The 25,914-nt window shown below is 47.2% G+C and overlaps 1 protein-coding gene across 1 annotated transcript in view; it reads left to right on the plus strand.

Annotated features, from left to right (window-relative positions):
• PAPPA (pappalysin 1) overlaps positions 1 to 25,914 on the plus strand; it is a 222,900-nt gene that overhangs the window by 15,829 nt on the left and 181,157 nt on the right. Inside the window, exon 2 of the mRNA XM_070430787.1 lies at positions 16,251 to 17,313. Coding sequence (XP_070286888.1) covers positions 16,251 to 17,313 — 1,063 coding nt within the window. The remainder of the gene's footprint in view (positions 1 to 16,250; positions 17,314 to 25,914) is intronic.

A 25,914-nucleotide genomic window follows, 5' to 3' on the forward strand; every position in this document is an offset into this window, starting at 1 on the left:
GGGTCATGGAATCTGCATTTTAATCTAGATAACCTAGGAAGTTATTAGAAAGTTTCAAACAAGGAAGTTACCAATTGTATCTGGTGTCGGTTTTCCAAAGATCACTCTGACCTCTAAGGGGAGGATATAAAATGTGAGGACAAGAGTAGAGTCTCAATCATACCATTATCATGGTGTGAATTGATTGCTGAGATTATTTTTGATATGACTTGGTATTTTGTTTAATATCATCACCATCTATTTCCTTGCCAAAGCCATTACCAACTGAAATAACCTGACTAGCACTAATACTTTAGATCAGTGGTTCTCAGCCTTCCTAATGCCGCGACCCTTTAATACAGTTCCTCATGTTGTGTTGACCCCCACCCATAAAATTATTTTTGTTGCTACTTCATAACTGTAATTTTGCTACTGATATGCAGGATGTATTTTCGTTGTTACAAATTGAACATAATTAAAGCATAGTGATTAATCACAAAAACAATATGTAATTATATATGTGTTTTCCGATGGTCTTAGGCTACCCCTGTGAAAGGGTCATTCAATCCCCAAAGGGGTCGTGACCCACAGGTTGAGAACCGCTGCTTTAGATCAATGGAGGAGAGGAGAATTCCCTTGGTCCAGGAGGACTTGAAGAGATTTATGAACCCCAAGACATTTACTGTAAAACTTTGAGGCTGTGCACATTTTTCTGGGGAGAAAGTCCAAAGTTTTCATCAGTTTCTTAAAGGGGTCTGTGGTCCCCAAATGATGACTTAAATGCTGAAAAGCAGGGGGCACGAGAGGTCATTTCCTGACGCCTGCTCCCAGCTCTAAAATCTGAACACTCTAGCAGGTCTGTGAAAATGAGAATGTTGATGCTGAATTGTCAGATCAGCCTGAGGAATTGCACTTTCCTTCATCTGTACCCTTGTTGGAGTAAATAGAATTTGGGACATTTTTTCCTCTAAGGACAAGTTAGTTTATTCCTTAGAAATATAATCTACAACTTTGTTTATTCAAACTCTGGTCTCTGAGTTTCTCTTCTGAGTTTTAAAATAGGGAAATTCACTTCAAATGTGGCCTGAGGTGGTCCTGACCATAATTATTCACTGTGGACTTTACCCATGAATCTCTGAGTCCAAATATCCATCCCATTTCCATCCATCCAACCATCCACCCACCTACCCTATCTCTCTCCCTCCCTTCCACCTTCCCTCCGCCTTCCCTGTCTCCCCCCTTTCTCCATCACTCCCATTCATCCATCCACCCATCCACCCATCCATCCATCCATCCATCCATCCATCCATCCTTTCATCTCTCCACCCTTCCATCACTCCATGCTGTCATCCATCTACCTGTCCATCCATGTAATCTTCTGTCTACCGGCTCTCTACTAGGGCCGGGAGCAAGAGTTGGAAGACTACAATGCTTGTTCTTATGCTACTGTGTGTCCTTGAAATAATCCCCTGAGGAACCTCCCCTGAACCATTTGCTTCTGCTAGAGCGCTAGTATGGAATCCCACTTCAGAAGTTGAACACTACTTTGAAAAAACGAAAGTGGTCCGCCTGCAGTTATATGATTACAAGTTTTTACAGTATGCTCTGAGTCTGAGTCTAGACCACTGGAGGCTCCTTTAACACACTCATATTTTAGTTCAATAGCAGCTTCTACCCTTGGGTCAGCAGGTGGTGGGAGGCCAATCGAGAAAGTGAAATAGAGGCAGGGCTCTCAGAGAAAGGGCAAGCTTTATGAAGAGAGCAGAGAAGGGAGCTCACAGCCACTTGGCTCATGGGACTCTGCCCATAACCCCCAAAACCCTTGAGAGCAATTCTAAGCCTTCATGATCCATGTGTGTCCTTGGATGCATGATGTAGCAGGAAGCCCTCATGGCATGAGGTTGTTTCAGTTTCTGAAGCATTTTCGACATGTACCTATCATATTCCCACTCGCCTTGTAAAACAAGCATTTTCATTTAATACAGTGAGGTCTTTGTATTCTCAACAACAAACACATGGTCTAAGACTCGCGGACACAACCTGTTTTTTTCTCCAACACCCTCCCACCCCCAACCCCAATCTGTCGGCCCTTACAAAGCCCAGTGTCAGCAGAAATATCTGTTTACAAACAAAGGCTCCAAGAGAACAGTACCAGGAGCTCAAACAGACCTCTCAAACATGCCCCCAGCTCCGTCCTTGGAGTCTTTGTGAACAGTGTGTATCGCTGGCAACAGCTTTCGTGGAAGGCTTCCTGCCTTTCCATCCTTCCATCTGTCTTCATGTCTGGCTTCCTCTGTCTCCCTCTACTTATTAAAACCGTGAGGAGCCTGGACGCCAGAGGCAGTCGGATGCTGGCCTGGGCCTCATGGATATCTGGAAAACAGAGCCCAGGCAGAGAGTTACTTAAAAACAACAAGATAGACTCAAACACACCCCGCCTGTAGTGTCATTTGAAGCAGAAGCTGATTGAAGAAGGATTATTAATTGGGTGCATGTAATAGTCACATGGTGACCATGCAGCTCTAGATTATTTTTCTAGGTTTATCAGCAACTGGAGAGATTCTTTCACCACCATCTTGAATTTGAATCTACTATAGCTCCCTATTACGTACACATGACAATGATAATAGTCAACACATTTGGCACGTAATATGTGCCAGGCACTGTTCTGAGTACAATGCATGCCTTGATTCTTTAATCCTCACAATGACCTCCTGAAATAGGTTCTATTATAACCCCAGTTTTCCAGATGACAGAATCAAGGTCCAGGAAAGTTCAATGACTTGCCCAAGGTCACAAAGCAAGTAAGTGGTAGAATTAGTCCCAGAGTCCACATTGTAACCATTCCTCCACAAAACTCTCCAGATCAGCTCAGAATGCCTTAGCTTCACATACAACTTTCTCCTTATACATTGTTTCCTACCATAGCTTTCCTGATTTCTTATTTCTCAATGTCAGCACTATTGATGTTTTGGAACAGGTAATTTTTGTCCTGGGAGTTTGCCCTGTGCACTAGAGGATGTTTAGCTGCCTGCATCCCTGGCCTCCACCCACTAAATGCATAGCAGGCCCTCTTCCATGGTGTTGCTGCTCAAAAGTGTCTGCAGAAACATCACCAAATGTGCCCTGGTTGAGCACCATTGACGTACATGGATTCTTCTGGTTAAGTAGAATTATCTGGTGTTCCTACAACATATACTCCCACCTTCATGCTTTTTCACATTTCGTTTCCCCCTTGACCGTGCAATGTCCTTGACGACCTCCCCATCAGTCTTCTCTAAAAGACTTCTAGTCTCTTAGTTACTCGACATCTTTTATAGCCAGAGAAGAAACACTAGTCTGTCTGGGTTACTGATCTGCCTGCTCTTATGCTTTTTTGTTTACAAAATGGTCCCTGATTACCAACTTTCCATTTAAAATCCCCTAAAGCTTCCACGGGAGTCTTGAGTTAACAGTGCAACTTATTCCATGTATTCAGCAGTTGTTTATTGGGGTCTGCCTTGTGTTAAGTCCCAAGCTGGGTGCTCAGAGTATGAGGTCAAAGAAGGACCAATCCCTGCAACTCAAGAGTTTATGTGATAGACTGTCCAAGCTGGGAAGGAATTTAAGAGTTCCACTCTCCACCTTCTCCTGGTTGAGTAGATAGGGAAACCAAGCCCCAGAATGTAGGTGATACTTGATCAAGGTCAACTAGAGACCTAGGGCGAGCTAGGTCATCCTCCATCTGTGGAATAATATTAAAATTCTGAAGTCCTAGTGAGCACCTAAATACCATTTTTCATCTGGAGCCTTTAAAGAGCTCCTTTGAATTGAGTCGCAACTCACAATTTTCTAGCAGATAGCAAAACAATAGAAAATTAATATCTGAGTAGCCTGTCAGCCCTCTCTCTTCAAAATTTTGCTTACATTCCACACTTTTTGTTACATCTTAATGACTGCAGATGGCCACTGAGCACTGGACAGGGAGTCTTAAGACATGAGTTCTGGTTCTTTAAGCTGTGTGACCCTATATATCAGAAGGTCATGAAATCCCCTGCCAGTGATCTCCACTGCCATGGGATCTCCTGAAAAACCACCAGTGACTCCCTGTTGCCTATGGAGTAGACTTCAGATACTTAGCCTCAGACAGCCCTTGCTATTTCATTTCCCTCTATTACTCTGTGTCCCCTCAGTTCCATCGAAAGCAGAGATCGCAGCTCTTGGCCTTGGCACATGCTTCACCTTCTGCTAGATCTTTGTCCATCGTCCCCCACCAAATTCCTGTTCCTCTTGCAAGGCTCGATTACTGAGTTGCTCATTCAGGAAAATTTCCCTGAGCCTCCCTGTCCCAATCAAGGAGCTCTGTTTGCTTGTACCTGTGCTAGAACTTACTCTATCATGCTTTATTTATTTATAATTACAATCTACCACTCAGCCTCACGTGGTCAGATTCCCTGGCTGGGCAGCATAATGTGGAAGTTAACACTAAGTCTTGAGTCTGATTGCCCGTGTTTGGAATCGACCTCTGTCACTTGCCAGGAGTTACTCAGGCTTGAGCCCATTACTGGAGCTTCTCTGAGCCTCAGTTTCCTCTGTAAAATGGAGATAATATCGATACTTCCTGCTTGGATTATTGGTGAAGGTTGCCTGAGCTAATCCAATGCAAAGGGCTTAGCACAGTGCCTGGTATGCAGTGAACGCTTGGCACCATCAGCCGTCCTTGCCCTCCCTGCACTGGAGAGTCATTCCGCATGGCACCAGCCCTGCGAGGCCAGAATCTGCCTGTCTGGCCGTGTCCCTTCCTTATCACCCTTTCTCATCTCTTGCCCTGAAAGGCTCACCCCTGGCTGTGTGGGCTACAATGAGGTGATGGCAGGCTCACCCGAGAGAGGAGCTTTTGTTTCCAGAGCTCAGCCCACACTGTCTAAGATGTGTTTTTACATAACTTGCTATGGTCCTGCATCAGTTATGAAATTGACATCATTTGGCTTGCCCACGTGGGAACCTTCCCCACCCCTCTGAGTGCCTTGTGTCAACTACAGGTGCTCAGTGCTCCCTCCTGATGCTGTTTTGTAGATGAGGGTCTGAGGTCCAAAGATGGACCCAAAGTTGACACATCCATTAGGCAAAGTTGGCCCAGTGCCTGAAATCCACAGTATTTTTAGGGGCCCATAAAAATGGCTTGATCTCTTTTAAAATCAGAAGAAAAAAGTTAATAATACTATATAAGTAATAATGAATCTAGCTTCCTGATTATATAAATCTTTATAGCAGGGCAGTCATAAAATACAATTATATTTATGAGGGAATGAAAAAGTGGCTAAGGCCCATGAAAGTCAGGATGAAGAGGCATTTTCCCCAAACCAATAGTACACAGTGATGAATCAAGGCAAAAGTTCAGAAATCTTTTTCCTACCTTTTCAAAAAAGTCCCTAGACGTCATTTCATTTTCACAGAAAGGAAAAGGGGACCAGAGAGAGGTGCCACTTGACTCAGGTCACAGGGCTCAATCATGCCAGCACTCAGCCAAGTTGTGCTTTCCTAACTCTTTGTCACTTAGTACTTGACACAAAAAGTGGCCATATGAAGAAGTAAGTATGCAACCAATTAAACAATTTTTGCTTATATTTATCCATAGAAAACCTAAGGCATTGGTTAAGCACTTGGCTTTGAAGTCAGAGAGCTGGGTTCTCATACTAGTTATGTTATAACAAATCAAATGGCCTTTGCCAAGTCAATGCAACACTCTGATTCTCAGTTTTCTCATCTATAAAATGGGACCAAAAGAACTCATATCAGAGTAGTTGTAATAATTCAGAGATGAAGCGTAGTAAGTTCTTTGGCCTTGTACATGGCATGCCACAGATGGCGGCTCTGTTTCTTTCTCTTTTTTTCTTTATTGATTAAGGTATTACATATGTGTCCTTACTGCCCTATTGCCCCCCATCCCCCTCTCTGGTGCCCTCACCCCTCTAGTGTCTATATCCATTGGTTATGCTGGCTTGCATACAAGTCCTTTGGTTGATCTCTCCCCCTTCCCCCCACCCTCCCCTGCCTTCCCTCTGAGGTTTGATGGTCTGATCTGTGCTTCTCTGTCTGTGGATCGGTTTTTGTTCATCAGTTTATTTTGTTTCATTATATTCCACAAATGAGTGAGATCATGTGATATTTATCTTTCCCTGACTGACTTATTTCGCTTAGCATAATGCTCTCCAGGTCCATCCATGCTGTTGCAAATGATAGGAGTTCCTTCCTTTTTACAGCACCATAGTATTCCATTGTGTAGATGTACCACAGTTTTCTTTCTCAGCAGGTTCATGTAGCTCTGAATGGCATTAGAACAAATCAGAGTAGTGATCCTAGGGATACTGTAAGGCAGCAGTTCTCAACCTGTGGGCCGCGAACCCTTTGGCAGTCGAACGACCCTTTCACAGGCATCGCCTAAGACCATCCTGCATATCAGATATTTACATTACAATTCATAACAGTAGCAACATTACAGTTATGAAGTGGCAATGAAAATAATTTTATGGTTGGGTCACAACATGAGGAACTGTATTTAAAGGGCCAGAAGGTTGAGAACTACTGCTGTAAGAAGATGGGTATGGTAATAATAGGCCATCCTAATTGCATAGTATCAACTCCCATTGTATGTACATTGTATCAACAGGACTGGCCCTAGAATTAGGGAATAGCAGGTCTCTTGCCAGAGAGCATAGCCTGTGTCTAGTCTAGTCTATACCTCGGACATCCAGCTAGGACCTGATACATAGATGCCCCATGAACATGTGTTGAATGAACCTGTGAATAAAGAAATGGATACATCAGGCAGGACTTGGGGCTTTTAATTTGGGGAATAGAAGAGGCAGGGGTGACTCCATCAAAAGCCTCAGACATTTCCAGGGCTTTCCTGAGGTCAAGGGCACAGAATAACTCTGTGGGTTCCTGAAGGTCAGATCCTGGGCCACTGAGTGGAAAAGAGAGGGGGGTGATTTGGGTTCACTCTAGTGAGGAATGCCTGAAGGTGCAAAGGCCTTCTTCAGACTGCAGGTGTTCTCTGGGTCTGGAAATATGAACAGATGCTTGTGGAGATGTGGCATAGGTGGTCCCAGCAGGAGGTCAGGGGTAAAGGAGATGATTAGATGACCTCAAAGGGAACCTCCAGCCCTGACTATGCCTGATTGCATGAATGAGGAGAAGGGCTGAGGCTGCTGTGAAGAGTGTGGACAGTAGGATGCACTGGTCCTCAGAAATTGCTGGGAAGTGGTATCTTTTTCTCTGAGGTTTGAAGAGTGAGCAGGGAGAGCTTATAGGTCCTGAAATCATCCAAATGACTAACATAGGCTGTCTTCTCCAGGGCAGCGCCAACGTCAGCCCCACACAGTGCGGGGGTCAGCTTTGTGCTATGGCAACATGTGAGAGTGAACAACAACAAAGCATGAATCCTGCCCCTCCTCTTTCATCTTTGTCTTTTTTTCCCTCTCCTCCCACTTTCTTTTTTTAAGTCAATATGCACCAATTTCACTGACAACATGAAAAAGTGAGCAGGGAACATGTCTCTATTTCAGAGGACAACGTCAGAAAGGATAAAGTTTAACAACACAAAAGAGGGAACAAAACAATTGGTTCTAATTCCGAGAAAAAGCAACAGACATTTATGATGAATATTAATAAAAAGTGTAGCTGACATTTGTCCCCTGCTCTGTGCATGGGTGTTTGCTATCTCTCACTAAATCCTGAAAATGGCACTATGCATTACGTACTGTTGTGATCAGTTTTCAGATGAGAAGACTGTGGGAGAGGGGGAGGGATTTTGCCCAAGGCTCCATAGCTAACAAAGGGCAGCCCTGGGATTCCAAGGAATCAGACTCCGCAGTACACATGCTTAACACTTGTTATATTGCCAATGACCCCGTGCCAAGTCCTGGTGTGTTCATTATCTCATTAGTTCTCTCTACAACCATGAGAGGTAGATAGTATCATCTTCATTTTAGAGAGCGATGAAGACTAATATGAGGAGAGGTGCCCCAACTTTCAAGTCGCATAGCTAGTGAATGATAGAGGCAGCATTTGAATGCGCATTTGTCGGTATATAAGACCCTGACCTTCCTGTGTCCACACACCCTGCTTGTGTAGAAGCAGAGAAAGCAGGTTGGAGCATTAAGAGCCAGAGGGAACCACAGGTGACCCTTGAGGCCTCAAGAACACTTTGCCATCCCAAGCATACCCTATGGGTCTGTGTATTAATAAAGCTTATGGGTTTTAGGAATCCTTGGGCATCCTCTGGTCAATCTCACCTGACATCTGGAAAGCCTTAAATAGTTTACCAGGAAATATGCAGCATGTCTCTCCCTCATCTCTGAAAGCAATCTATCATGCTTTCAGGATAAGACTTTTTAATCCCTGCTATACTTGTGGGAAAACTGAGGCTCAGGGAGTTGAATGAACTCATCCAAGGTCACACAGCTCGTAAACAAAGGTAAGCAGACTCATGGAGTTGGGGAGTTTCAGATACTGGTTCTCAACAAGCAGAGAACAGACACGCACGCCACTGCAGAGACTCTTCCTACTGCTCCACACAGTCCTGCACTGGGGAATGGACCCCACACATTCACTTGCATGGCCAACACAGAGGAGACACCTGAGCTAATCTTGACCTTGCGGATTACTCCAAAGGGTCTCTTTTGATGCTCCAGCCTCTCTTACACCAGGAGACAGGGATGTCCGGAGCTCAGAACAGTTTGGGATAAGCCTCCAGCCAGGTGTAATTTCTTTTAAGCCTCCTCCTTCCACTGAGCCCACAATCAATCCTCTGGGCCAGGGTGGGCCTGGAGGGCTGAGGATGCTGAGGAGCAGTCCCTCAGGTACTGAGAGGCCTGTCTCAGTGATGTCCCAGCCTTTCTGGGGCTGCCAAGTCCTCCAGGGTCCCCTTGGTAGTCCTCCCCCCGACTGTAGCAAATGTGGGGACCATGGGTACACTTAACCCAAATCTGTCTGTTTTAATCACTGTCCTCTGGACAGATAAAAGCTTTCCGTGGGATTGCTCTCTCAAGCATTGCTCTGTGGCTTTGATACCAGCCATTAAATCACAGAAGGGAAAACAAAACAAAACACAACAAGAGAGGGGCCAGCTCCAACTTTAGCTCTTAAATTTTTTAGCCTCCTGAGAGAAACCAGACTGTTGACCTAAATTCCCCCCTTTCATCCCCTCATCCTCTCAACTCTGCTTGTCTTTCCCCTCCAGAGGTCCCACAGAGAGTGGACACCCTTAAATTGGAGGGCCTGAAACTGCCTTCCTTCCCTCCCTCCCCCTCTTCCATGACCTTACATCTACCCACAGTGAGAACCAAAGTTGGGATGTCTGAAGAACCTGGGATATCAGAGTTACAGGAAGTCTGAGACAAACAGGACCCCTGTGGCCATCTGGTATACCCCTCCTGTCTCACAGGTGGGGACATGCGGGAGCTCAGAGAAGGGAGCTACTCTCATACCTGAGTGGTGGTGGAGCTGAGCAAAGAACCTTGACCTTGGGCTAGGAGTTGTTCCCATTGGAGAAAAGCATCTGGAGTGGAGCTCTGGCTTAGTGTCGGTCTGGTTTTGATGCCACCGCTGTCTAGCTGGGATGCTTGGGGATGGGCTGGAGTCACTTAGCTTTTCTACATCTCCATTTCCTTATCTGTCAAAGGGATGTCAGAAAAGCCCACTTCAGTGGGTCACTCTGAGCACTAAATAGGACTAAGACATCTGTGCTTAGTAGAGAGTCTGCTACATAGAGGCTTCTGTGATCCGGTTTTCTTTCCTCCCATCTCCACTCTCCCAATGAGAGAAAACATAAAATAATGTAAACTTGATACACATTGTCATCCTTTTGCTAATTGTCTTCCCTAGACAGTGATTGGAGAAAGTCAAATGTTATCCGAGCTAATTTGGTGCTGTGTTAACCCATCCTGGGGATATATTTGAGGGCAAAAAATGCAGGATGGAGGCATAGCTGAGGCCCCACTCCTCTGTGGTGGAACTGAACTTGAAAGGGGGAATCTTGAATTCCAGTCTTTCCTACTGCTTAGTGCTGTGTGACCTTGGGCAGGTGACCTCACCTATCTGATTGTCAGTTTTCTCACCTGTAAATAGCATCCATTATACAAGGTTACTATGAGGGTTATATGAGGCACCTGGGCACCGAGCACCTATCCACCTGCTCAACATACAGCAGGTGTTTCAGAAATACACACTGGAGCTGAAAAACAGAAGCACCTGGCCCCTGGGACCACTTCCTGTGCATGGTGACCACACATGGCAGTTTTTCATCTTCCTAATGCATCTTGCTCTGCTCACAATAGGAACTGAGTAGATTGAGGCAATGTATCCTAACCAGGCAGTAATTCTGATCCGGGCACCAGGCACTGGAAGATGGCATAGATCTTAGAGAAATTTTTGTGGGAGAGCTGAGAAAACTCACAAAATGATGGTGCTTTCCTTTTGTAGGGTTACCATAACAGTGATACAGACTGGGTGGCTTAAACTACGGAAATGTATTTTCTCACTATTCTAGAAGCTAGGCATCCCAGATCAGATGTCCAGGTGTTGGTTTCTCCTAAAGTCTCTCTCCTTGGCTTATAGACGGCCGTCGTTTCCCTGTGTCTTCACATGGCTTTCCTTCTTTGTGCATTTGTGTCCTAGTGTTCTCTTCTTCTAAGGACACCAGTCAGGTTGAGTTAGGGTCCACCCTATGCACCTATTTTAACTTGATTACCTCTGTAAAGACTCTCCAAATAAGGGCACATTTTGAGGTACTATGAGTTAGAACTTCAACTATAAATTTTGGGAGGACACAATTGAGCTCATAGCAAATGGACAGGCAGCCAAGAGTATGACAACTGAGAAAAAGAACATTTCAGTATCGACCAGGGGTGGGCAAACTTTTTGACTCGAGGGCCACAATGGGTTCTTAAACTGGACCGGAGGGCCGGAACAAAAGCATGGATGGAGTGTTTGTGTGAACTAATATAAATTCAAAGTAAACATCATTACATAAAAGGGTACGGTCTTTTTTTTTTTTAGTTTTATTCATTTCAAACAGGCCGGATCTGGCCCGAGGGCTGTAGTTTGCCCAGGGCTGGTATAGACCCTGTAAGTTGGGAGAAACCTGGGTCAGGCACCATCAGGCAAGGAGGCTAGTGCTGGAAATCCAGATGCTGAGGCATTCTTCATTCCAGAGAGACAACAGGTCCAGGAAAACCTCGGGTCCCCATAAAGTGGGGTGAGCCAAGAAGGACAGCTTAAGCACTAGTCAAAAAGGACCGTTGATTCTTAGTCAGTTTTGGAGGCCCAGGCTGAAGAATGACACGGACAGCAGCCTGCTGGCTTGTAGTTCAGTTCAACTTGCTTGTGTTGGCGCTGTGGGACTTATAGAAATATTTTTGGAGGGGCCGTGCCTTCAGACAGCCCACACTTGGCGCTTCAAGCAATGACGCGATTAAGAACCTGAGCCTAGGAATCCTGTGGGCCTCTATTCCAAACCGCGTTGCCCTGGACCAGCCTCTTCCCCTCCCTGAGCTTCGGTTTTCTCTGACAAAAGGAGCAATGCTGATAGTTTTGTTGTGAAGATTAAGTGAGAGAATTAATGTAGTGCACATGGTACTTAGAAAGGTCTAAATAAAGGGTTCGCTGCTCTTTAAAGAAGCCAGCAATAGAGAGGTGTCCCTCCCTCCCTTTATTTTTTACTTCTAATAACAAACTATGTGGTGCATCCACAAGGCACCAGGCTCTGTGCTAGGTGCTGGGCATTTCACAATGAACCAAGTAGACACACATGGATGAAACAGAGACATTGGGTGAGTGATTGAGAAGTATGAAAGATTCTTCTGTCCCTGGGGTGGAACACAGTGGTCAGACAGAGCTGCCCTGGGGTAATGTCTTTAAAATGTGACCTTAGAGGGTGACCCCGAAGCCCAGAGGAGTCTCCCAGTCCCGCCCAGGCCGAGTTTTGGGGAGACATCTCCAAGCCTGCTGCCATTGGACTTGCCCCTTCACTCAGGTCTTCACCTCTGGGGTGAGGCTTAGGGGGTGGATGAGAAGAAAGTGAGGCAGTGACCATCAGACTTCTAGGTGGGGATTAGAAGCCCTTTGCACAGTAAGCCTACCTGCAGGAAGCAAGGGACACATTAGAGAGGCCAGCTGACCAGGGGTCCAGGGACCAGTGATTACTGTGGGAGCTGAGGGCAAGCCCCCTTCCTGGGCTGGGCAGTGGGCCCCACATACCTCCTGGGCTGGGGAATGGGCTCTCTCCCACCTTCACTGTCTGCTTGTACGTGATAACAGCCTTGAGCAGCGTGTGCTAATTAGATGTGGATGTGCGCACAATCGCCCGAGGCTTCCATCTTGCCAGGTGGGCATGCATCCCCTGGGATCAACCTCCAGTACTACACAGATGGTGTCAGCCTCAGACCAATTCTCACCATCTTTCACCATCTCTATCTTCCTGGAGAACCATGGGGAGAACCCACGGGAGAAAGTGTCGGGTACACCTGTGTCCTCCAGAGAGCACTGTTCCATGCCCTGTGTGGAGATACACAGAGGCGAGGGGACCTAGGCACATTGGAATCAATCGGGAGTGACGAGGCATCCGGTTCAAAGCAATACAGTTTTGAGGACCTCTGCTTACAAGGAACCATTCTAACAGAACAAAAGAGCTCTTAAATCGTGGTGGGGGTGTCATCTCATATGAATCCCCTCCTTTTTCAGAGAAAGGAAATGAGGCCCAGCAGCATGGGGTGGGAATGGTGACTTCTCCCAGGCAAGTCCATCTAGCAAGCTGAGCCCAGATCTCTGGTTCCAGGGCCCTGGTCCTGGGCTGGTGATTCACAGTGTCGCCCCCCTACCCCCAGCCACTGAAATGTGACTACTGTTGATGAAGTTATTTTCATACAGAAATAAGTCACTGTCACCATTATATCCCCCATCCCATCCCTATTGGAGTCAGTGATTTCCTTTCGCCACTCACACTTCAGGTAAATATTTCCCTCTGAACTTCTGAAGCCACCGCTTCAAGGTTCTCATTTCCCTTAATGTGTTTCCTCCTGGTTCCATTGAAAACGCTCTCTCTGCCTCCTGGGGCTCAGCCACCTCTTAGTCCTGGCTCCGTGTGCTCAGTGTCACAGTCTGGCCTTTGCTTACTATTTCCTTCATCTCTCAACTGCACATAGAGGTGCCCTGAGCCATGGTCCCAAGCCAGGAAGGTTCTGAACTGAGGGCACCCTACAGATGTGTAAACATTTTACCTTGCTAACCCTGCTAGCCGCCTTCCAAAGGCAACAGGAAAACCAGGGACTGAGAGCCCCTGGCAAAATAAAAACCTGCAGAGACAGAAAGGGGGTGAGGGGGAGAAAGGATCCCGTTTCAGATGTTCATTTCCTCATTAGAAGAATTTTCTGTTCAAGTGTAGGGCCTTTGTGTTAACCAGGGAAGGAGGAGATGGTGAGTTTAGAGGTGAGTGGGGAACACAAGAGTGGGGGCTCTAGGAACCATTGTTCTCCTTGTTTCCCATAGTGGGGTAACTTATTCCAAATCTGGGGTCAGAGCCTTGGCTTGAGGGGTAGGGGCAGTGCTAGGCCCACTGGGATTTATGCTTTCTGAGTAGGCTTGCCAGGGGATTGCAGGAGGACTGGTGCTTTTTTGAGCCTTCATCGTACTTGCTCTTGGTACATGGTCAAGATGCCCTTAGGGCACCATCTCTCTCTGACCTTTCTGTGTTTTACTTCTTGTCATTTTCTACTTTTCGCCCTTGACATCATTTCCTAGACCCTCCAGCATCTGAAAAAGGAACTGCCATTTGGAGAGCCACCTTGTGCCATGTGTGGTGTTTCTGCTATGGCTTTTCAGTATGACCATATACTTAAAGAGAGTTACAGATGAGGGAAGTAAGATCCACAGAGGTGGAGGGATTGGGCCCAAATGTACAGCTAGTAATTGCTATCATCAGAATGACCCCGAGTCCAGAGGCCCTACTCTGCCTACCCTACCGAGAACACACGCTGTCTTCTGATCCTTTCTGTCCTCTAGCCGTGGAGACATAAACCAGTGCTTTTGATCCCACTAATCATTCATGTGCTCATTCATGAAACAATAAGTGCCTGCTCTAGGCAAAGCATGGAGTGAGCTGCTGACAGAACACAGATGACCCAGACAGAGTCTTCCATCTCAAAAAAAGCATCCAGTCTGGGGTGGGACAGGGTGTGGTAGGATGACTCGAAAACCAGAAAGCACGTGTCCAGATTCCTAAAAGTAAAATGAGTTCAGAGAAGAGAATGATCATTCCTTACAGGGCTATCAGAGAGAGCTTCTTGGAAGAGGTGGTTTCTGTTTTAGCCATTGGGAATCTTAGAATCACAGGTAAACAGAGACCAAGCGTGTGAGGGGAATCTTCATTCAAGACCTTTCTTTACCAGGTAGAGAACCAAGACCCAGAAGAGATAGTTGAGGCTTCACCAAGGTTGCTCAGCCTGTGAGAAAAGGTTGACTTTGGGAGGACATTCTGGCCATTTCCTGAAGAGCTGTCAGGCAAAGTGTGGGAGGAGAGGTACAGGTGAACTGCCTGGCGCCAAAACTGCCATCTGTGTCAGCAACTAATGGAGAGATTTACACAAATTCTAAGGCCCCAGTGCCCACAAAGGAGTAAAGACTGTGTGGACCTCCTTTATTGATTTTTCTGGAAGCTCTCCATGCTCATTTGATGAGTGCTAATGGTAGATGCACACTCAGTTAAAGTGACCACAACAATTTTCCAGCTAAAAGTAGGCCCTGTCCTAAATGAGCATCTTCTATTAATTCTTGCATCCCTCTCTTTATCCTCCCACCTGGCCTCAGGTGTCAGCCAACATTTAAAATATACTCTCACTTAGAAAGCCCTCTTCCCCACCCAGCAGCCTGTCTGTGCCATGGACACTGGGTATATTCCAGAAAGGCTGGGGAGAGGGGGTTGATGAGTGGAAAGATTAGATCCAGAGAGAATCTGGTAAGTGACTTCTTGGGGTTCCCAGAGTAAGTCTAGAGATGTCCTGGCTTAAAACTTTCCCAAACACCTGATGAAACTTGTGCCATCCCCAGGCAGATGGTGTGGTTCAGATCCCCAGTGGCATTGATGAGGGAGAGGAAGGTGCTGAGGACTGTGAGTCCCAGGGTCTGATGGATCCAAGATCTGCTTACCAACCAGTTGGCCTTAAACTTATCTCTTTATCTTCTTTCACTTCCATGTGCTCCTCTGTTAACTTCCATGTGCTCCGGGAGTATTACATAGATTAAAGGAATCAATGCACACATAGACCTTAGCATAATGCTTGACCTGCCACAGAGGCTTGGTAGATTGTACTTATTATTGTTAACTATTATGTAGTGGTCCCCAACACCTGCTTATGTAAGAGGCTGCTCGTTTTATTTTTTAAAATATTAACTTTCGTGTTAGAGGAGAACAAGCTGAATTGAGTCTCAGGAAATTGGTCCGTGACTCTGTGTAACCTGACAAATGCCTTCCACTCTCTGGGTCTCGAGACTCTAAGCTGTCAAGTGAAGGAGTTGAAAGTGGTGATCTCTGAAAACCTTTCCAGTTCAGCCGGTCAGCATTGCTGCCTTTCTTTGGCATAAGTGTCAGGTCTGGCCAGACTCCTGTTAGAGATAGAAACAATGGCGTTCCTTGTCCCCACCTCTGCAGGCCGGCTTTCCCAACAATTCACTACCACCGAGCACTGGATGGCTGGCTGCTCATGTCTGATGTGCACTCAAAGTTACGGCGACCGTAGGAGGAGCTGTCCTACTAACTGAACACCTTCTATTCATTATTATCTCCCTCTGTTTCTCCTCTGACCTCCCATATCATTTCATACTTAAAATACCCTGTTAATTAGAAAGTCCTCTTTCCCATAGAACAGCTTTGCAGAGTCAAAGGTTTTTGGATTTGAATGATCATTATTGGTGGTGTTGTCATTGTTTTCTGTAGCTCAGGTACCCATTCTTCAAACAGAAATGTTTCTCTGTGTGTTCCATATGCAAAACCAATTAAAGTGCATCCACTTGGGTTACAGTTATGGTGAGAAGCCCCCAACCCAACTCCCCTGTCCTCTCATTTTCTCTAGCCCTTGCCTTGGCCTGGGGGTGATCCCAGAGGCTCCAGTAGTAACTGCCAATTTGAAGACGGTTGGTCTAGGACATCCTGATAGAAGTTTTATCGCAACAAAATAACGTAACCCCCTTTCTTTCCATCTTTTATTTATTCATCTTTCTTTTTTGGGGCCACATAGGGCTGTATGACAAGTGTTCTTATACCTCACGTGACCGAGGATGGGTCGTGGGCATTCACACCATCAGTGACCAAGGCAACAGAGACCCACGCTACTTTTTCTCCTTGAAGACAGACCGGGCCCGGCAAGTGACCACCATCAATGCCCACCAAAGCTACCTCCCTGGCCAGTGGGTATTCCTAGCTGCCACCTACGATGGGCGGCTGATGAAGCTCTATGTGAATGGTGCCCAGGTGGCGACCTCTGGGGATCAGGTGGGTGGCATATTCAGCCCATTGACTCAGAAGTGTAAAGTGCTCATGTTGGGGGGCAGCACCCTGAATCACAACTACCGGGGCTACATCGAGCGCTTCAGTCTGTGGAAGGTGGCCAGGACCCAGCGGGAGGTCCTGCTGGACATGGAAACCCATGGCCTCCACACGCCTCTACCTCAGCTCCTCCTGCAGGAGAACTGGGACAATGTGAAGCGCACCTGGTCCCCCATGAAGGACGGCCACAGCCCCCAGGTGGAGTTCAGCGGTGCCCACAGCTTCCTGCTGGACACCACTTTGGAGCCCCCTCTGTGTGGGCAGACGTTGTGCGACAACGCGCAAGTCATTGCCAGCTATAACCAGCTGCCGCGCTTCCGCCGGCCCAAGGTGGTGCGCTACCGCGTGGTCAACCTCCATGACGACAGCCACGAGAACCCCACGGTGAGCCGCCAGCAAATCGAGCTCCAGCACCAGCAGCTGGCCGAGGCCTTCCAGCCCTACAACATCTCCTGGGAGCTGGAGGTGCTAGAGGTGAGCAACTCCTCCCTGCGCCACCGCCTCATCCTGGCCAACTGCGACATCAGCAAGATCGGGGACGAGAACTGCGACCCGGAGTGCAACCACACGCTGACCGGCCATGACGGTGGGGACTGCCGCCACCTGCGCCACCCCGCCTTCATGAAGAAGCAGCAGAATGGGGTGTGTGACATGGACTGTAACTACGAACGGTTCAACTTCGACGGCGGGGAGTGTTGTGACCCCGACATCACAGATGTCACCCAGACATGCTTCGATCCTGACTCTCCACACAGGTAAGACCCGCTGGGCAGGTGGTGATGCCCAGCTGAGAGCTGAGCTTCCCCCATTTTATAGGCATGTGCCCTGAGGCCCCTGGGAGTCCTGGGAATTTTCCAGCTCACACGGCAGCCTTGTGACTGAGACCAGGCTGTTACTCATGTGATCTTGGGGACCACATCGAGCATCATCCATTACAAAAATGTGTTGACTGCCTACTCTGGGATAAGAAGGAACGGTCAGGACCCTGTCTTCTCAAAGAGCTCACAGTCTAAATTGGGTGGCATGAGCTGGGTACAAACAGCTGTTGAAGCGTACGTGGTAGAGTGGGCTAGAGTTGTGCTGTCTGTCCAGCCACCTGTGACTATTCACATGTAAATTAAAATGAAATAAAACTGAAAATACAGTTCCTAAGCCTCACTAGCTGCATTTCAAGTACACAGCTGTATGGGGCTCCCGTACTGGACAGAACGGTGTGGTCGGTTGGGCAGTGTGAATAAAGCCAGGGTCAGATCTCTGTGGTACTATTTCCTCACTTGGTGACCTCTTGGAAGCCACTTCCTCATCTGTGCAATGGGAATAATTATGGTGCTCACTCTGCTGAGCTGCTCTGAGGACTGAGAGAGGGCATGCAGGGGTGGGCAAAAGTAGGATCACAGTTGTTTGGAAAAAGCATGCAGGCTGTGGTCATAATAACACAAGAATCAGCTGTGTTTCACATACTCACAACCGTAAACCTCCTGTGCCCACCCTTGCATAAAGCATCATTTCTTGTAGTGGCTAGCAGGTAATATGCACTCATTGAGTGTATCTGTCATTCTTTGTATGATAAAGGGAGCAGGTGCTGTGGTCCGGGAGTGCCATGGGACATCACAGAGAAGACTCACTTGCAGCATGAGTGTTTGGGAAAGGTGCAGGTACAACTTGCACATCAGAGACTGGGCTGGGGGAGAAAGGAGGGCCCTTGGGGAGAGCCACTTCTTCCTGTCCTGCTGAGAAGAGGGTAGAAGAAGCGTCTTCTATCTAATGCCCCCTTAGCCTCTACCTTATGCTACCAACTCTCACCAGGAACGCAAAGGAGAAACCCAAAGGTGAACCCCTGGGTGATTTATATTCTACGTGAGACCAGGAAGAACTAGTTTCAAGCCAGAGAAACAGTCAGCATCCACTCTCCGATGTCCCAGATTTGGGCTGAACTTTTCCATTCTGTCCACACACAGGACCCTGGACCTGCTGATAGCCTGGGTGCATTTGCAGACCTTGGCAGGTTTTCTGCTGACTCCCCTCTTTATGTCTCTCTCCAAAGAGCAAGGGCCGCCCATGTACAGACAGAATATCTATGTGCAAAGGAATGACGATGACTGGCAGCAAGCCAGAGAGCAAGTCAGCTCAGCCTCCTGGCACCAGGAGGGCCCTGGACTCTCACCTTGGCTCAACACATGAGCAAGCCCATGTGGGAAGCAGCCGTGGTGTGTGGCCAGTTCCTTCCAGGTCATGATGCCCTTTCATCTCTGCTCTCATTTGGGCTTTGACAGAATTTGGCAAGGAAGACAAGACAGAGGTTAGTTAGCATTTGCATTTGATGGACAGGAAAAGAGAGGAATTTCAAGAGTGAAATGACTTGGTCAAGGTCATGGGTCAGGAAAGTCATTTGGTTAATTCACAAATGCAAGTCTTCCAAGATTAATGCAGTGTATGCTCTGCTGAGCTAGACTCCCAGAGGTTACCAGTGTACCCAGGCAGAGTGGGCATGGGGAAGAGCAAAGGGCCAGAAATAGGTAGAAGTTATTCACCCATTCATTCATTCATTCATCCATCCATTCTTGCATCCATTCTTGCATCTATGCAGCACATGTTTATTTAGCACCTACCAAGTCCCAAGAAGGTGGGTAGCCTGAACCCTCTTTTCCTGAAGGAAATTCAGGATTCAGAATGGTGAAGGGATTGACTCAAGTTCACTCAGCTACTCAATGGAGAGCTTGGATTTGAACTCAGATCCATGGACTCCAAAGCTCCCACTGAAGGAGGGTATTTTTAAGTCCAAGGAACAGTAAGTGACAGAGTTAAAGGACAGAGTTGGCAGGCAGGACAGCTTCTCTAAAGCCTTGGGAGAAAACTGTTGAGTGGGATTGGGTCAGGACTGAGGGCAGCCAGCCTTTGTGGAGGGCACACTGTGCTGGTGTCAGGGACCGTGGGGCTCCAGGTCCCAGATACCTCACCATCAGCAGGCAGAATTGGCAGGCTCCAGTGGCCTCCTCTTTCCTAAGTCATGGGACTGCATGCCCAGCATGCCTGTGAGTGGTCCTATGCCAGTGCTGTGACCACTCCCACCAGGGCCTGTTTCTTTGCTGGCTCAGAAAGTCGTGTGCCCTCGATGAGCCCCTCCGGGGCACAGCTATCTCCTGGCAGGTTGGGGGTGACAGCATTCTGGCGGAATCAGGTCTCCTGTGTGCAGAGAGAAACCTGTGGAAGTTTGTAGAGAAATTTTTACTTTGTGACTTTTCAAAACAGAGGTGGGCAGAAGAAATGACAGAAGGAAAGAAGGAAGGAAGACAGGCACCTGTGATACAGTGAAAATTAGATTGACATTATGTAGATAATTTATAATAAAGAGCTCAACTTAATTCTTGCCCAAAGTGATTCATTCTCATTCCCTCTCTTCTTTCTTCTCTCTTCTCTCTTCTCTCTTCTCTCTCTCTCTCTCTTTCCATATATATATACAAAATATTTCAGTTGCTTCTTCTCAATCTATAGTGAAGGGCCAGGTTTTGTTTTTTCTATATGCTACAAAACATACCTTTGTAATATACAGCAAAAGTGAATTGATATAAAATGAAATACCACAAGCATGGTGAAGCAGCGTCTGAGTTCTGTACATGTATCTAAGGGCTCACTCCCCATTTCTGTACTCAGTGTGCGATAGACTGGTGAGAAATAGTTGGTCCATTGCCTACTCTGAGTAGCCCCAATGAAATTTCATCATTGTGACAATTTATGTAGCGATTCTCCTGAGTAAAATAAGATCCACCCATAATGCAGCTGGGCACATTGGCAGACTCCATCAGAGAAGTACAATGTCTTTCAACACATTTAAACACACTTGTTATCTAATAGTCCTTGGGTCCCTGTGTTATAGGAGAGCATCCAGCCCTAGCAGATCTGGGGCTGCAGACTCAGAAACATCCTCTATAGAGGGAACTGAAGGCCAAGGCTCACATGGCCTCTTAGTGGTCATGTGGGGGTTAAGGGGGCTGTAGATCCCTGCATCCTGGTTATCTGCAGTGCACAGCTCCCCAGCGCTGCCCAGACATCCTTGCAGCCACAGAGAACTGCTCCTTGCCTTCTGTTGTCACTCTCTTCTTCCCAACTGCTCTAGAGAGCTTGGGATTACGAAGTGCTGAGAGAGTGGGTCTGGAGGAGAACTGGATAATGGCCTTGGGTTTCCTTGAGCCACACCAGCAGCGAGTTTTCTTATTAAGAGGCCATGATAAGCACAGCCACCTGAGGATGAGCACAAAGAAGGGGACTGGGACAGTGAGGGGACCAGGAGCCGTGTCATGTAACCATTTGAAGATGTTTGGCCTGGATAAGAAAATTCTCACAAGGACCACAGGCCTATGACACATGCACTTCAAGTATCAGAAGCCATGTTCCGTGGAAAATGGCGCATAATTATTCCGTATGGTTTCTAAGCCATGGATGGTACTGGAGTGTTTCAATCACAGGAGGCAGTGTTGAACTGAGTAACAGGCAAGGCCTTTTCTTATGAGAATGTTCCTTCCAGGGGAGTAATTCTCTGCAGGTGAGTGAGCTCCCCATCACCTGAGGCATGCACACGGAGGCTATAGCCAGGGTTATGGCAAATGGTGGAGAAGGTGGCCTCGATGGTCTTGGGGTTGAGTACTACACAGCCCAACTTTATGCTTATATCTTATTCCAAGTCATTTTAGGGAACCACATGGTGAGTGTTTCTGTCCTCTAAACAGGCATTTATTGGGCACATCTCCCTTTGCCAGCCTCTCTGCTATTCACTAGGGACGTTGGCAGCAATGGAGGCATATTCCTCACCATTGAAGGGCCTCCACTTTATTGAGGGAGTCATATTCAAACCTAAGACATTCTGAGCTATGGTTTTAGTGACAGACAGTGGCAGGAGACCCAGGAAGCAGAGATTGATTCTGTCTCGAGAAAACAAGGCAAGTCAGTAGAGCAGGCCTGATTTGAACAGGCATCGGGCAGCACGCTGAGAGGTAGAGATGCAGTCTGCATCAGTCAGAGGGTCCTGGCAGGAACCAGATTTCAAACAGAATAATTCAGGAGAGTTGAAGGAGGAGCTATTTTGAAGGAGAGGCTATTTACAACAGTATTGGTTATTTACAACAGTGTAGGACAACCAGCAAGGCCAGGGCTGTCACATTGGGGAGCTATTTCCATCCTTGGCCTGTAGGGTCAGGAGGAGGGAGTGGGCTCTGGAACCTAAAGAGAGTGGCTGCGTGGAGAGGGCTTTCTGGCAGCAGCCGTGACTCTGGGTAGAGAGGAGTGCCAGCCTGCCGCACTCTGGCCAGAAGGGCATCAGAAGAGGAGATTCTTCATGTTGTTTGCCTGTGCCTTCCAGTCTCCAGCCAGTGCTTTCCGTTGGGGAGCCAGACTGGGGATCACAAGGCAAAGGAATCTGTTTATGCAACTCAGAGAGGCCAGCCTCGCAAGGGCGCAGGGCAGGGTGGAGAGGTAGGGGAGAGGATGTGGATGAGTGGACAGAACACATCCAGAACACCGGGAAGGCCAGCCCATGCGGAAGGTACAGCGTGAGCAAGTGGGAGGGGAGAAGTTGGTGAGGAAGGACTTGGAGAATAAGAAGTCATGCAGTGTGGCTCAGGTCCAGGCCATAAGCAGAGAAGGGTTCTTCTCGGGGAAAACTCTACTATCACACTAAGTCCTTCCTCCTTGCCTCATTTCCTTACTTTATGTTCTTTCCTTCCTTTCTTCCTTCATTTTCTTTTTATTTCTTTCCTTCCTCCCCCACCCCTCTTCTTCTCTTTTCTTAATAGATAGTGTTGAACGTCCCTTTTGTGCCCGTCCTGTCCCACCCCTGCCCTTTTGGAGCTCAGCATCTAGTGCAGCAGTCACCAACCTTTCGGACCTCACAGACCGCCAGTTGGTGACCGCTGATCTAGTGGGTGAGACAGGCAGGTAAAGGTGCCGTTGCAATCACTGGTGTGAGAGAAGGATCCCACGTTGGCCAGGAGGAGCAGTATGTGTGAGCAGGAGAAGTCTTTCTCTCAGACTCGGCAGTTAGAGAAAGACATTCCGGTGAACCTTGGCATTCTCTGCTGTGGTGGACATGAGCCAGGAGGGTAGAGCTTCATCTGTAGCCACTAGAAATGTCCACAAACAAGTTAGAATGCACTTCACATGCCTTTTAACAAATAAAATGGAAAACCTGGGTGTTAATAGAAATCCCCAGTAGCAGGAAATCATGGGTCAGGTGACACTTTGGGCTGTAGGCATCCCAGTGCCAGAGGATATTGCAACAAATCCATCACATTCCTGGTGGGACCCCTCCAGTCTGCAGGCTATGACTCCATCAGGTGAACTTTACCTTTGTCCATGAGTATGTTTTCATGTGGAATTGGACACAGAGGAAAAAAGGGGGTTTCCCTTATATACTGGTGGCTTGTAGGGAACCATTATGTTTTCTCTTTTTGTTTATTATTTTTTTTCATGTAATGAGGGTATTCCCTGTATCCATGTTGTTATTATTTTTGGACCCAGATTCCTGCTGTACATTGCTGGAAATCTTGGAAAAGGGTACAATAAGCCTTAAGACAGTCTCCTTTTTAATATATATATTGATTTCAGAGAGGAAGGGGGAGAGAAAGAGATAGAAACATCAGTGATAAGAGAGACTCATTGATCAACTGCCTCCTGCACACCCTACCCTAGGGATTGAACCTGCAGCCCGGACATGTGCCCTGACCAGGAATCGAACCATAACCTCCTGGTTCATAGGTTGATTCTCAACCATTGAGCCACGCTGGCTGGGTGAGGCAGCTTCCTTGACTCCTCTGCTGGTATCTGTAGACCCCTCAGCCTCTCCCCCTGCCATTCAATGTTTCGTCTTCACTCACTGGGTCTCACTTCTTTGCTGGGATGACTGCATGGGACATATACTTCCTTCCTCCAAGTTCTTTCAAAATCTGGAAAAGTTGCATGGGACCAGGAGCTCTCAAGCTGAAGATCCAGTCCCCTCTTGCTATAGACGAGGAGACTGAGCAGGCAGAGGTGCGGCACTGACCCAGCCTCACGGCGAGAGTGCAGCTGAGTTGAGAGCAAGACCCCGAGTCCCGTCTCCAGGTCCCCAGGCACTTCACCCCCCTGCATTGTCCTGGTGTCTTAGAAGCTGGCAATCTGAAACTAGGAAAAATTCTATTTGGAATGGTCATGTTCTTACCCATCATCCGTATTTTGTTAAGACACTTGAGTAAACAGGGCGCTGTGATAAATGCCCCGGGGAGCCACGATGTAATCTCTGTCCTGAAGGCGCTTGTAAGCTGTGGTTTAATGACCTTTGTTACTGTCACTCCAGACACGGCCAGGCGGCAGATGATTAATTTCCAGATGAACCACACAGACGATAAGGCTTACGTGCGCCCTGAGAAAAGACAGGCTCACTGTGGTTTGGAGAACTTTGGAAAGTTTTCTGGTGGAGAAGCATCTAGTTGGCTTTGTAGTGCTATAGAAGAGGTGGGTGAGTCCTGGCCAGTTTTGCTCAGTGGATAGACCGCTGGTCCACAGACTGAAGGGCCCGGGTTCGATTCCAATCAAGATCACATACCTCAGTTGCAGGCTCTATCCCGGGTGTGCTGATCAGTGTGTCTCTCTCACATTGATATTTTTCTCTTTCTGTCTCTCCCCCTCCTTCCACTCTCTCTAAAAATCAGTGGAAAAATATCCTCTGTGAGGATTAAATAAATAAATAAATAAATAAATAAAAAGAGGTGGGGAAGAGCAAAGAGATCGAGGCAGGAAGGTGTGGGGAGGGACTGCAGATAGGTAGATACCATGATTTGTTCTTCAGGTCGTAGAGCCCGGAGAACCTGACTTACAGGATGCAGGAAGAATTGAGGGGAGATAGATTCTAGGCCTGGCTCGGCAGCTCCTTAGCTATGCAATTTTGGGCAGGTCTCTTAATCTCCTCGTGCCTCCGTTTTCACCTCTGTCAAAAGGGAATAATAGCAATATCTGACCGCCTGGATGGCATGATTGCCTTGAGGGTCACATAAAATAATATCCCACAAAGAGTTCTGGGAAGTTAACCAGTGTACAGATGAAAGAGGCCCTGGTTATTTTTTCAGCAACTTTTTTTCATTCTTTTCCAGAAATCATGTAAGAGAAATGGCTTGGAATTTTATAATCAGAATATCAGAGTTTATTTAACATGACTAATATTCATTAAAGCAATAACAGGAGTCAGGCTTAGTGGAGGGGAAAAAGGCTGCATGCTGGAGACTGATCAGGGTTTGAATCTTGCTCCCATTCTTGATCCATGGCCTGACCTCGGCCCATTTCTCAGGGAGAGTCGCTGGCTTGTCATCTCAAGAAGTGGGTGAGAGTGGCTCTCCTGGGACATGTCAGGAAACTTAAATGCAGTCCTTTGTGTGAAGCGCCTGGCACAGCATCTGGCGCATAGTAGGTGCTGGCGCAAGCTTCCTCCCTTCTGGATTGCACACATGGATCTCTCGTCAGCATTGTTTTTTTGGAGATGCCGTCCAGCAGCTTCATAAAACACGCCTAAATGGAACCACTACACACACTGAGGGCATGTGCCCAGATTACTTTCATTCTTAAAATACTATTTGTTTTTTGTTTTTAGGACTGTCCACAGAACTGACGTTTTTAAATAAAAACCACAAAAGTTATATCGATCTCATTGGGCTTGCACACTAGTTTATCTTGAAACTGACCCAAATGTCTAACTATGTTAGGGGATGTATTTCTGCATGGACTAATCCCAGGCACTATTAGGGGATTGGTTAGAATGGGTTGACATTCCAATTTGGTTGAAGTTCCTAGATTTTCCAGCCATCTCCAGCCCCCATACCTGCCTGGTCCAAACACACAGGCCCAGGCCACTGATGCACATGGTCTTGTTTTCTCTGGTTCCGTCTGGGCTCCCCTTGAGCTTGTCTTCTGAACAAAGTGCACCTTTGCTCACAGGTCCTATCTGTGACCCTGGTGTGCCTGTGACCTTGGTCTTTGAGAGTAGAATAGAGGGGTGAATGGAAAGTAACAGAAGAACTGCACGTGGCCCCTAAATTGAGGTTAATAAGGAGCTCAGCATAGTGACCAGTGAGAAGCTTCGGAGGACCAGTCATCTAGCAAATCCATAAGACTACTGGTTTCAGAGACAGAGCATATTTGAACTAGCTCCCTTAACATTCCTATGACATTGAACAAGTATCTTCCTTTATCGAAGACTCAGTAGCCTCCTGTAAAAATTGGGATGATAGTAACACATGTGAAGGTTTAGAGCAGCGGTTCTCAACCTGTGGGTTGAGACCCCTTTGGGGGTCGAACGACCCTTTCACAGGGGTCGCCTAAGACCATCGGAAAACACA

Source organism: Myotis yumanensis, unplaced genomic scaffold (genome assembly GCF_028538775.1).
Source record: "Myotis yumanensis isolate MYYU_CA2020_CCGP unplaced genomic scaffold, mMyoYum1.0.hap1 SCAF_12, whole genome shotgun sequence".
NCBI classification, from domain to species: domain Eukaryota; kingdom Metazoa; phylum Chordata; class Mammalia; order Chiroptera; family Vespertilionidae; genus Myotis; species Myotis yumanensis.